Source organism: Diadema antillarum, unplaced genomic scaffold (genome assembly GCF_040938485.1).
Source record: "Diadema antillarum isolate AM-2024a unplaced genomic scaffold, OU_Dant_1.0 seq00001521_RagTag, whole genome shotgun sequence".
Classification (NCBI taxonomy): Eukaryota; Metazoa; Echinodermata; class Echinoidea; order Diadematoida; family Diadematidae; genus Diadema; species Diadema antillarum.
Window position 1 is genome coordinate 381,710 of NW_027272253.1, and position 13,561 is coordinate 395,270.

At 39.0% G+C, this 13,561-nt stretch overlaps 1 protein-coding gene across 1 annotated transcript in view; it reads right to left on the minus strand.

The window, feature by feature from the left end:
* The window catches only part of LOC139710314 (uncharacterized), a 37,818-nt gene that overhangs the window by 13,316 nt on the left and 10,941 nt on the right, over positions 1-13,561 (minus strand). The window contains exons 2-4 of the mRNA XM_071622233.1: positions 13,036-13,470; positions 12,020-12,323; positions 4,430-4,643 (exon numbers count right to left, since the gene is read on the minus strand). Of these exons, the coding sequence (XP_071478334.1) occupies positions 4,430-4,643; positions 12,020-12,323; positions 13,036-13,464 (947 nt within the window). The 5' untranslated portion in view covers positions 13,465-13,470. The remainder of the gene's footprint in view (positions 1-4,429; positions 4,644-12,019; positions 12,324-13,035; positions 13,471-13,561) is intronic.

Below are 13,561 nucleotides of genomic sequence, written 5' to 3' on the forward strand. Positions count from 1 at the left end.
AGGACTGTTTACAGTTGATCCGTTTGCGGCAACTTATTGATATGGACACGGGGAACCCAAGGAATGGAATCAAAATGGATCAATATAGATCTGGACGTATAGGACCCCAAAGATGTAAGATTGTGAGATGTAAGATTGTGAGATATTGCTTCTTCCTAAATGTTACATCCTTACTGTTGAAAGTGATAGAAAGGTCGACAGGAAAGAAATACGTCCGGTACAATTAAGATAATTAAATGAGACTTTGAAATGAAAATGTAATCAATGTATCATCTAATGGTATGACTGTGAAAAAGGGTCCGTAGAATTTGTCTATGTTGTTTGAATTCGAACGTCCAAAGTGCTCAGTTGTGTTCCTAAAAATGAAATTGAAATTGGTTTTTGGCGCGAATTTGAACGTCTATCCAGCTGGCGCGAATTGAATACCAACTTTGAGTCGTTAACTTGAATGAATTTCTCACCCCGACTCTCATATGAACCGACGCCATATTGCAAGATATCCGGGTCTCCGGTATTACATGAAGTGTGATATGGACTGGCAAAGATGAAACATTGTTTTTACCAGTTGCGACATGCAAAGGATCATTGTGATTAGATCACAATGATAGGATCATAGTATACCACGACGAGAATGTGTCGTTCAATAATGAATAATGTACAGCTGATCCATCTTCTGCGAGTCCGAATACTTATCATGTTTTCTCACACAAGACGCAATATACAAACATAATATACAAAACGGTCCTCACATGATGCTGCAAGATATCCCCTCATCAGGATCAGAGATCATTGTAAGCTTGCAGGGCTTCTTTACAGAAATAAGAGACAACAGCAAACACTTTCCCCTGCGTGTGGAATACCTCCGATCTCACGCTGTGGCCATGGCATAATTATTATAATACATGTACACGTTTACTCAAAAAATATTTTCCCTCTGTTTGATATCCGTGCAACTTCACCAAGGCCCTGAATCCAGACCATGGGGCTAAAATGCCTTTCACATCCATTACAACACCAATGGTGGACGTCAGCGTATCTATATCCGAAGGGGGAAATACGTATGCACGCATAACGAGTTCCCAATATCAGCTTGATATCAGGATTGCTTCATACTGGAAACTGTGGTGTTTCTACTCGAAGATCACACAACACGCAAGCAAAATACAATCATGTACTACAAAGTCATTTATCTTGAATTCCTCCGCCAGAATTCATCTCAATACCGAGACATTAGTTGCTTGTTTATCATAATCACAAATAGATATCAATAGTCATTATTCTACACGGGATCCGTTGCTCCACCGGCAGTGACAGGATTTTAAGCAACTGCATAATAATAATAATAATAATAATAATAATAATAAACAATTTCTTTTATAGCGCTATATCTAGTTATAAACTACCCAGAGTGCTTGCTGCTCTCTCCATTATAATGTTAAAGAAAATAGAAAAAAGAAAAGGTACAAAAAACAATACAATACAATATCATACAGTGCAATACCATACAAGGCAATGCAAAACAATGACAATGCCTGTAGGAAGAATTAAGACACGATTTATCATAATGATAATTAAAACAATAGAGATATGGAGTATTTATCATGTCCTTTCACCAAGTTTGAGTGCTTAAAGGGCATGAAAAATCTCTCACACAGAATAAAAGAAAGAAATAGAGGAAAGGGAAAAACAATTTTGAAAGAAAGAGAAAGAAAGCGTGCTATACAAGTAGGACCTATAATACACGCGATATTTTGGACTGGGAGATATCACGCTTTTGCTAAGCTGACATTTTAACATTGCATTGGATCATTGCTTAGGCGTATCGTATTGTGCAAGCAATCGTCTTTGGATTGGATTGTATAACTCCTTTCAAAATCTAAGAATCGACGGGAGAAACGTCCGAAGATCAAATGTCATCCAATGACACACATAGGTTTGATCAGAGTCTCCTTGATTCGACAACAATAGCTTATTAAAGGGAAGATAAACCCCAGAGCAATGTGGATTGAGTGAAAGCAGCAACATTAGTAGAACACATCAGTGAAAGTTTGAAGAAAATCGGACAATCGATGCAAAAGTTATGAATTTTTAAAGTTTTGGTGTTGGAACCGCTGGACGAGGAGACTACTAGAGGTTATGACGTATGAGTGGACAACAATACCAAGAAAATATAAAGAAAATTCTACAAAAATCCTTTTTTTTTCATGAAAATTACAAATTCCATCAAGTTGATATTGACATATGTTAAGGGTAGCAATTATTCCCCCTGCTTTCTGAAAGAGGTTGGTCCATTGCTCTTTCATAATTCTAGAAAAGTGAATTTTTGTTGAATTTCCTTTATATTTTTTTTTTGAATTGTTGTCCACTCATACGTCATATCCTCTAGTAGTCTCCTCATCCAGCGGTTCCAACACCAAAACTTTAAAAATTCATAACTTTTGCATCGATTGTCCGATTTTCCTCAAACTTTCACTGATGTGTTCGACTAATGTTGCTGCTTTCACTCAAACCACATTGCTCTTTGGGTTTACCTTCCCTTTAAAGTCGACTATGATAACTAATAATTTTATTTTGTAAGTATGAATGCAAATTTGAACAAACAAGGACTCTGGACTTTGGACTTTTATTTTCTCTTTTTTTTTAAATACACGTGTTCTAAGGCACAACAGAAGGAAAAGCAAATTGCACGCAAAGCAAGTCACACCGATTACTGCAGCAAGTTAGGAATGCATGATGGTCAGTTCCGAGTTGGTGTTAACAAAACATCATTATTTTTAGCTTGTCCAGAGCTAGTATTAACGAGTTAGGCTTTTTTTCCACATATACATATACACGTATTCTACCCGACAGAGAAGTAATTACATAAAGTTGTACCTTGGCCTCATGTCCGTAGACACAGGCAGCACGTCACTTTTCAACAAAATCAACAACTAAATCCAAATTGATACCTTTGTAAAGAGTAATGACATACGTTTTTGTTCTAAAAACTAAAGACATCTGGTACGAGACTTTCAGAAAATCCTAAAAATCCAGCAAGGAAACTTAATTCTGACATAATGATAGTATATACATGTATCGTTTCCTTTTTCAAGCTACAATAAAATCAACAGTTACAATCTTGCATAGGCAGATGGCAAGGATTGCCATTCGTGTTAGGTATTTTTCAAAATTAAGATTTTTGGCAATTCGAAGAAGACAGACAAAAATGGAGGAAGGATCAATATTCGTAAACAACCTTTTCTGTCATGGGGCAACTGACCAAAATGAATAATCATAATAATTTCGACCCCTTTCAGCGACCACGCTGGCCAATTAAAGCCGGGGAACTACCTAGAAAAACATTATCATATTTATTCGGCAACGGATAGAGACTCACTTTGACATTTCAGCCAAAACATAGCCCAATGCATGATTGAAATTATTCTATTCTTCTCTTCACAAAAAATTACTCACACAAATATTACTAAAAAAACAAGCAATTTATATAACTCAGACATTGAATCAATATCAACCTCGCATAACTCAAGACATCATTATCCTAGTTAACGGTTAATTCTTTCTTGAATCATTAAATCAAAATTTAACAAATCGATCAACATTTTGCGCTAAGCATTGAGAAACTTGTACGGTCATGATAGCCATTATAATGTTCATACATTTTCATGCGATTGTGATTGATAATCATTATAATCATGATTATTTTAAGAGCCTGTGAAATATAATAATTTATATATCATAATTTCTAACTAAATAATAATAATAATAATTATTATTATTATTATAATTTTCATTATTGTTAATATTATTATTATAATTATTCTTATCATTATTACTATTATTATTATTCATACATTTATTCGTTTATTTTGCGCTAAATCCACTCTGTAGAGTGCTCCAAGCATATACATATACCCCGGTGTCTGGATACCTTAACTACTTCCCGCTAGTACTGACAGCGCTCACTCTCCACTCCATGGGGGGCATTCCAGCCAGCCGCAAGCCATTTCACAGGCGCGCACATGCTGATAAACTTGACATTCTCATCCTACCAGGTACCCATATTAACTCCTGATGGGTCGAGAGCTGCAATGTGGATAAAGTGCCTTACATAACTGCTGAAGGGCAAACGTGTCGGGCTTCGTTGGACTCGAACCCACGAACCTAAATCACGTTCAAGCGATTCATCAGAGACATGCGCTCTTATCCACTCTTATCAACTCGGCCACGACACCTCTATTGTCCATTATGAAACCTTTTATTGTATGCTTTCCCAACACCCCATCTTTGGTAAATGCAGTTGGTAAAGAGGAATACCCTTCACTGGCCACCATTGGTGAGTAGACCCGTCTCTATCGTGTACCAGAATAGGGTACATAAGAATAATATTAAGTTATGACGTTTCCATGGCATTGTCTCGTCTCAGAGGAACGGAAGTTTAGATGCGTTGATGATAAACTCTTCGAGTTGGAGCCAATCTGCAACATCCATTTCAAGTTGTGTTCCTAGGTTACCACACATCATGACCAGCGAGGCCGCCTCGAACGTACTCGGCTGATTAATCTTGAAGTTGGCCATTTGGAGTCGACGTACTTCTGCAGTCACCGGAGGAATATCGTGAGCAATTACAGCGATTTTATCTCGACCTAAGACATGAAAAGCAGACAGAGATGAATAAGAAATCGAAGAAGAGGAAGAAAAGGAAGAGAGAATAATATTATATACACTGTATTCTGTTCAAATGTAACGAATGGTAGCGCCGCGCACGTCGACCATACGATTGCTTTTTACCAGTGGCATTTGTCTTCTCCATTCTTGTTGATGGAAATTTATGAGCGCTAGCTTCTTCGTTGCGATCGGCTAGGTTAGAATTGCACTACACGCGCACGTGTACTCGCAAAATGTCAACATTGCGATTTGACCCCGGAAGTTTTACCTAGGTCGTAAGGTATGTAAGTTCAGAGATACTCCGAGGGCTTGTTCGCACGGGCAATTTACTCCGACCGACTAGTCGTGGTAGCGAGATACTCCGACCAAGCTTCCTCCGACCCTTCCTCCGAAGTTACTCCAACAAAAACTGCCCTCGTCTGAACACAGCTTTAGCTTTGCCTCCACAGCTTCTTCGGCTTCTCTTAAATTCTTCAATATCTAGGTCGGATAGGTCGGAGTACAAACTGTAGTGCCCGTCTGAACAAGGTCGTGGTAACTTCTGAGAAAACTCAGGAGTATCTCGTTCGGAGGAAGAGGTCGTGGTAAGTTCCTCCGACCGGAGGAAGTTACCACGACCTTGTTCAGACGGGCACTACTCCGACCTATCCTCCGAAGTTACTCCGACCAAGCTTCCTCCGACCCTTCCGCCGAAGTTACTCCGACCAAAACTGCCTCCGTCTGAACACAGCTTATATGAGAGACTGAACATCGAAATTATGTATAGTTATGTGAAAGAAAGAATATCCCAATGCAGTGTATCCCACACACATTTCAAACCTCAAACGTGACTGAAAACAAAATCTGTAATACAATTGTAATCACACTTGACATATCGATGTTTTCATGTGATCTCTCAATATGTAAGCAAAGTCGGAATTAAACATTCCGTAAAATAATGTGATATCCATTTCGATGGGAATATACAGTGAAACTAGTCGAATAAAAAACATGAAAAGGATATGTTGAAATTGAAATGATAACGCTGAACGTTGATAAATTTGACATTTATCAAAGTAAGAATATTTGTAAGAATTGCGTAAAATTACAGGACTTGGTTATGCTTATTGAATTTGAACGTTGGAAGGTCGAAGTTGTGTGCCCATTAAATAAAATTGAATCTCGTATTTGGTGAGAATTTGAACGTCTATCCAGCTGGCGCGAATTTGAATGCCAATTTTGAGCCGTTAAATTGAATGAATTTCTGTCTAAATTAAATGAAATAAAATCTAAAAGGAATGACATGAAATGAAATTGAATACTCAGAGAATTAAAATAACTATCAGAGTAGAGCAGTAACAAAAATTCCTTGAATTTCAACGCCTTGTCATTAATTCGAATGCAAATCTGATGAAATTGGGCTGGAAAACCTATAGTAGCCATGACCGAGAATATCTTAGGAGTCATATTATCTCCAAATTATCCATTTTGATTCCATCCCTTAGTTCCCCGTGTCCTTATCAAAAGTTGGGGGATTCGGATCAGCTGTAGACAGACCATTTTCACCGAAAGTTTGTCATCAGTTTTGCTGGTTAAGGTCATGCTTCATCCACTAACTCTATCCGTATTCGAGATGTTCACGCATACTCTGTAATGTAGCAGCGGCTACGATCTTGTATGAATTAAATGTACGCGTTTGAAAGTGGGGTTGTACGAGTTTGAGTGTTAAAAAAAAAATCAAATTTCATTTGCATACTCATACGGCTGAGTAATTACAAAGAAGACAGGGGGAAAAAAAAAGACTGCCCATACATTGTAATTGTTTGCTTTATCGGCGGTGCTGATGCGAATTTGAATGCGTTGCACCTGCATTTTTTATTTGAATGCCCTTTTCATACCCGTGTGTGAGAAACTCATGAAATCGCATGCTGATGAAATCAAATTGAATGAACGTATAGTTACCTTTTTGAATGCCAATCTCGGCGATCTTTTTTAAATTCAGTCGAACTTGAATGACCGAATCGTTAAATCTAATGCGAATCTGATGAAATTGGGCAGGAAAACTTATATTAAAACCGTATGCTACTTCACCGAAAGGCAAGCGATGCATTACTGGAAAATCAAAAGACACTCAACTTGACCTTTCCTATAAATCATTTTTTTTCTTTTTTTTTATTGTTCCATATTCCACATTTCCCCCCAAAAAAATACATAAAACATAAACATCACAATACAAAGGCATGGATTAATTGCCAAGTATACAGCTTTATATGAGACAATAAAACATGTGAAATATGAGGAATCTACATAGAAGCATTGCTTGTAGGGTGTAGATTCCCAGATGCGGATGTGAGATTAATTCTTACTTCGTATATGTAATTGAAGGAATGACAATTTGTGAATTGGAGAAATATAAAAGTCGAAAAATAAAGAAGAAAAAGAAAAAAACAAAGAAAACAATGTCCGCGGCACAAGACTTCTTGAGAGTTGCGTGATCACCCGAGCGAGGTACAAGTCAGATGCAGTGTACAATAGCAGAGATACCAAATGTGTACAAAAGAAGTTCAGGAGACAATGCAGAAATCACGAGCGAGGCACATGTTACATAATCGATAATGTCAGTAATGCGAAGTATGAACAGATAATGTCGAGGAGGATTGAAGAATAGGTATAGATATGAACTAGAGAGGGGCCGTCTAAGGCGGCAGACCCACGCCTAAGTACAAAGTCGGGGTAAACATAATGTGCATTCGGTCATCTACCAGAATTCGGCCACTTAATTGCCAGTGTGCTTTATGACCAGCCAGTGAGTTCTACCAAAGATCGTACACTGAAGTGTACGATCTTTGGTTCTACAGTCACATCACACGCAAATCACATCATTACACATACGGTATTAACACTCATTCACGTACAGGAAAGTCCTTAAGTCTCCTCCAAAAATCCATCGAAAATCCCAAATTCCACCGTCAAAAGTGCAGAATCGGAACTTTTCCAAGCGCGCGCGAATTAAGTCCAGTTTTATGAGTATTGTCTACGCGACGGGTCGCGGAAAAAGCGCTAAAAATCGAGAAATACGCCGTTTTCTTGCGGGATATTTTGATTATAGCAAGCCGAGAGTGTGATGATATCAAAGGTCGTATGAGTGTACGATCTTTGATGGTATCCTCAAAAGCGCAAAAGAAAAACAAAATTTACGTACCCCCTATGCAATTACATGTACCCCTATGATTAGTGTCTACGGGAATTATTCAATGCAAGGGTTGAATGCAAATGTCTACTGCACCAGTATTCGGTCACCAACGAGCGCCGCAACGTCCCCGATGCAATTTTGCACCAACAGTGTAGAGCGCGATGCATTTTCAGCGGCCTTAATTGCACACGCATTGACATTGAGCGCGCATATCGTGCAGTGTGATTGCGACCGAGCAAATGCTCCTCCAACGAAAAAAACAATCAATGTTAATTTGAAAAATCATCAAAATACGGGCCAGTTTGTGATGACGGAGAACGAACTTTCATAAATCTAGAAGGACATAGTCCCTCAAATAAGCCTAAACGTAAATTTCGGAATTCTTACGAACATTTGAGCAGCGAAGTCCGATCGTTTGGGAGTTTATGTTTTCGTATGGTAGCGGAAAATCGCAAAGTGAGAAACGGGAAATTTTCGGAGTGGTCACTATACCATGGGGTCAAAACTTCAAGGTCACACAGAATTTGCAAGGGTCAACCGATTATCACCAAAATCTAATCGATTCTTTCCTGCCATTATCCAAACATCCCCATAACATTTCGTGCAAATCCGTTTACCCGTTCTCTTGTTATCTTGTACACAAACAAACAAACAAACAAACAAACAAAAAACAAACAAACAAACAAACAAACAAACATACGGAACCCTTTACATAACCCCCTGCCGATTTTCATCGGCGTGGGTAACAAGTTGTTCAAACCAGGGAGGTGAGACGCTCCCACCTCCCTGTTCAAACTCACCAGAATCTCGCTCTCACTGTCACAGTATAGCATCGATCGCGAACGTCGACCGTGGAATCTGCAGCAAAACCACGTGCGTGATGTGGACCATGATATCATGACATGTGTGATGGTACGTGTTACAGTGTATGTACAGGCGTACATAAATATGCGCCTGGCTACAGCGCTCGCTCGCGTACAGAACGAAAACTAGCCACTGCACTGGGCAGCCCTGCGTGACTTATCACCAGCCTGTGAGTTCTACCAAAGATCGTACACTTTTAGTGTACGATCTTTTGTTCTAAAGTCACATCACACGCAAATCACATCATTTCACATACTAGAACACTCATTCACAACACGAAAGTCCTTTAGTCTATTCCAAAAATCCATCGAAAACCCCAAATTCCACTGTCAAAAGTGCAGAATCGGAACTTTTCCAAGCGCGCGTTTTAAGAGTAACATGTTAGGGTCTACGGGTCGCTGAAATAACGCTAAAAATCGAGAAATACGCCGTTTTCTTGCGGGTTATATAGCAAGCCGAGAGTGTGATGGTATCAAACGTCGTATGAGTGTACGATCTTTGATGGCATCCACAAAAGCGAAAAAGAAAAACAAAATTTACGTACCCCCTGGGCAATTACCCCCCTACGGCAATTATTCAATGCAAGGGTTGAATGCAAATATCTACTGCAACAGTATTCGGTCACCAACGAGCGCCGCAACGTCCGCGATGCAATTTTGCGCCAACAGGGTAGAGCGCGATGCATTTTCACCGGCCTTGAACACGCATTGACAATGAGTGCGCATATCGTGCAGTGTGACTGGGACCGAGCAAAATTATTTCATGATTGAGGAATGCTCCTCCAACAAACAAACAAAAAAAGAATCAATGTTAATTTGAAAAATCACCAAATACGGGACAGTTTGTGACGACGGAAAGCGAACCCCGAACTTTCATAAATCAAAAAGGACATAGTTCCTCAAATAAACGTAAATTTCGAAATTCTTACGAATGGTGTTGAGCAGCGAAGTTGGATCGTCTTACGAACAGAGTTGCATGCAGCGAAGTCGGATCGTTTGGGAGATACGCTTTTGTATATGGCGCGCCGATCGACCAACAACACTGTTTATCGGCGATAAACACTGTTTATCGAGCGATAAACACTGTTTATCGAGCGATAAACTCTGTTTATCGAGCGATAAACTCTGTTTATCAAGATGAAGCTCTGTTTATCACACCTTTATCAACTGATAAACAGAATTTTTCTCGATAAACACCGTTTATCGGCGGTCGATAAACAGTGTTTATCACATAAAAACTCTGTTTATCGGTCGATCGATAAACATAGTTTTTCGTCGATAAACACTGTTTATCACTTGGTCGATAAACATAGTTTTTCTCGATAAACACTTTATCACTTGGTCGATAAACATAGTTTTTCTCTGTTGATAAACAGTGTTTTTCGTTCGATAAACACTGTTTATCGCCGATAAACAGTGTTTGTTCAGTGTTTATCGCCGATAAACAGTGTTTTTCGGCGATGAACAGTTAATCGGCATTATTGATCAAATGGCGCGCCATATTTGTATGGTAGCGGAAAATCGCAAAGAAACGGAAAATGTTCGGAGTGGTCACTATACCATGGGGTCAAAACTTCAAGGTCACACAGAATTTGCAAGGGTCAACCGATTATCACCAAAATCTAATCGATTCTTTCCTGTCATTATCCAAACATTCCCTGAACATTTCGTGCAAATCCGTTTACCCGTTCTCTTGTTATCTTGTACACAAACAAACAAACAAACAAACATACAAACAAACAAACAAACAAACAAACAAACATACGGAACCCTTTACATAACCCCCTGCCGATTACACCGGCGTGGGTAATTAAGAAAAACTAGTTTAAGTTTATGCTTAAATGAATTGAGAGACTGAGACTGGATTATTTCTCTATCCAACTCATTCCAAAATTTAGGTCCGGTAGTGGTTGTTGTTTTTAAAGCAGATACGGTCCGTACAGGAGAAAGATCGCATCGCATTGGTGGAAAAAAATTCTCATAGGCCTACTCTGCTAGCTCATCATCTCTTGAAGAGAGATGGATCTCGGAGGTCAGTGACCATTTCCAGATGTTTCTGAAAGGTCTTATACTAAGTACTCCGAAGTTGCATTATTTTGTGTTTGAGAAAATATTTTATGGTTTCCTCAATACACGTCAAAATGATAATTATGATATAGCAATATAATCCATCATACAGACTGCTTTCCACCATGCTGTGGTGCCAAAGCGCTCTACAACTTGTAAGAAAGTACCCACGTCGTATAAAAGGAGCAAACCCGTCTGTACAGCTTGCAAGTGCTTAAAGAGGAAATCCAGTCTAATAAGCGTGATAAGTCTGACATAAAAGAGTAAAATTGTACGAGTTTCACGATTAAAAAAAAATGACTGAATCGAAGGATAAAATAAGGATGTTCCGAGCTTCCGCCCGGGAAAAACACATGCTGTCTGGCAGAAGCTCGGTGGTCTAGTGGACATGACGCCGGTCCGGAGATCAGGAGGTCGTAGGTTCGAATCCTGCCCAAGTACGTACGCCCATGATTTTTTTTTTACCATTTTATCATGGCTACTACTAAAACACTGATCAATGCAATGGTTATTTACGTCGATGTAGAGCAATTTGTCAATCAGTTACAATGAAATATCTCGACGGAAGAATTTCTTGAATTTCAATAACATTGTCATACCCTCACAATTTTCCATTGATCTTTTAAAAAAAAGACGAAAATTTAATGTTTCTGTCTTTGAAGTCTGAAACATGACGTTATTCCTGGTTGAATAACTTCAGAACAGTCTTCAGTTAGATGGCCATAATTGCGTTTGAACGAAAAACTGGAAATTTCAACATTCACTGTACAAACTACTAGTATATTATGGCAAGCTGTGAGGGAATGACATGCTCACTTTGCCATTTGCATATTTATATTGACTGTTCAAGAACTGTTCCCCCGAAAGATAGCGAAACTTTAAAGTGTCATAACCTCCTCATTTTTCATCCGATTTCGATCAAATCTATAGGGCCTACCATTGAACTTGTAATAGGCCCAATCTTACTCTTTCTTATCAGACTAACTTATACTTCGAGAGGATTTCTCCTTTAATGCCATTCCTCGGGAGACATTCCAGCCTCGTGTAGGGTGAATATGACGCTCGTAAAACTGAAGTCGACACAATTTATTATATATGACAATAACATTCACAGTGCGGGAATTCTCATTCTAAATGTAGGCCTATGGGTAAAGAGGAACATTGTGGATAATGTTTAAACCCTACAGTGTAATTAAGTGTCGTGACAGGGCTTGAACCCTGCGTGAAACCTTTCTGCCTATAATCTGCTTACCGATAGTCCTTCTGGCATTCGACAGAAAAACGTCGTACAAAGCGTCGGGCACGTCAGTGATAGAGAACCGCCTGAATTTGATGGAACAGCACAGGATCATGACGTCGATGGTTTGTGGGGGAAAAGTGAGTGTGTCCAGGCCATGTTCTGGTAGCTGTAGGAACTTGACATCTCCTAACGGGAGTGACTTTGTGGTTCGAGCAGCTCGCAACTTCTTCATCAGCTCGTCTACGGTGGATTCATGGTATTGCGTCATGACAGTAACCAAGATTGGACGGTAAGAGCTAAAGCCGAGAACTGCGGACTGTAGTGAAATGCCAAGACATGTTACATGATTTCTATAAAAACTAACAAACAGTAGTCTCCATCTACCAACTTTCTGCTGCCTTTGTATTCATGGTATACTAATGTTATGCATCATACCACAAATGTAAAGTCGTTTGTTTTCAAGATATGGAATACTTTTTTACGCATAATTTCGCAATAGTTTTACTTTGTTGGGTTGCCTTGTATACAGAGATGACGCAGTAATGTCAGTAACGATCCATACCCCTCTGTAGCCATCTGGTAACGTAGAGTTACCAGAGTATATAGGGCTTCGACCGGTAAGGTCCATCATTGTTAATTCTATCCATTATCTACAGATTGTATGTAAATCTTGACCTATAACAGGGAAATGAAATATCAACTTAATATAAAAATAATGAACCTCATTCTATTGATATTTTCTTGTTTTATTTTTCTGTAATATGTAAAGGTGAGTACAGGGTTATGAAAATTTATCGAATAGTTTGGGGAGAGAATTTGCCCGTTGGGTAGTTTGGAGGGAGTTTGCCCGTACTATGGAGGATTTATGTAGCTCTGCTGAGGCCAGCCAAACGAGAAGATTCACAATTATTGTATTACTGTAGTTTCTGCTTAAATCATCTCCAGATTCCTATAGTTATACATGATTATTCATAAATGCACGTTTTATTTTGCCAAAAAAAAAAAAATCTACATACTGTTTTCCTTACCACATTTCCGATCAAAGATTTAAAGTAATTCCACCAGCCACTATCTGATGGTGATGACAGCTTTTCAGCTTCCTGATCTACGCCACTTGTGGAAGCTCGTCTTCCTTCGTCACGTTTTTCACGATTACTTGTCTTATTCTCTCTCTGGAGTCGTTCCAAATCTGACGATGTCCCTTCCGAATTAATTTTAGCAGTGTGCACATTTCCACTCGAAGACGATATCACGACATCGTTAGAGTCATCCTGAGAGTAAACACATCTGATGTTATTTGACCGTTCGCGGTGATTGTTTGATGAGCGATTGGGTTCATGGTGTGTATCGGAGAGTACCTGTGAACGGTGTTGCTTACCACCCATCCTCAAATTTCGCCAATTAAAATATGGCCCCCATTCTCTTCTTGGTTTATTTACGTTTATGGGGTTCGGCATGTTTTACTGAATGGATTTAAGAGAAGAGAGACAGACAGAGACAGTCCTTGAGATTTCAGCAAAGTTTTACATCATTAAAAAAAATATTGACTGTACT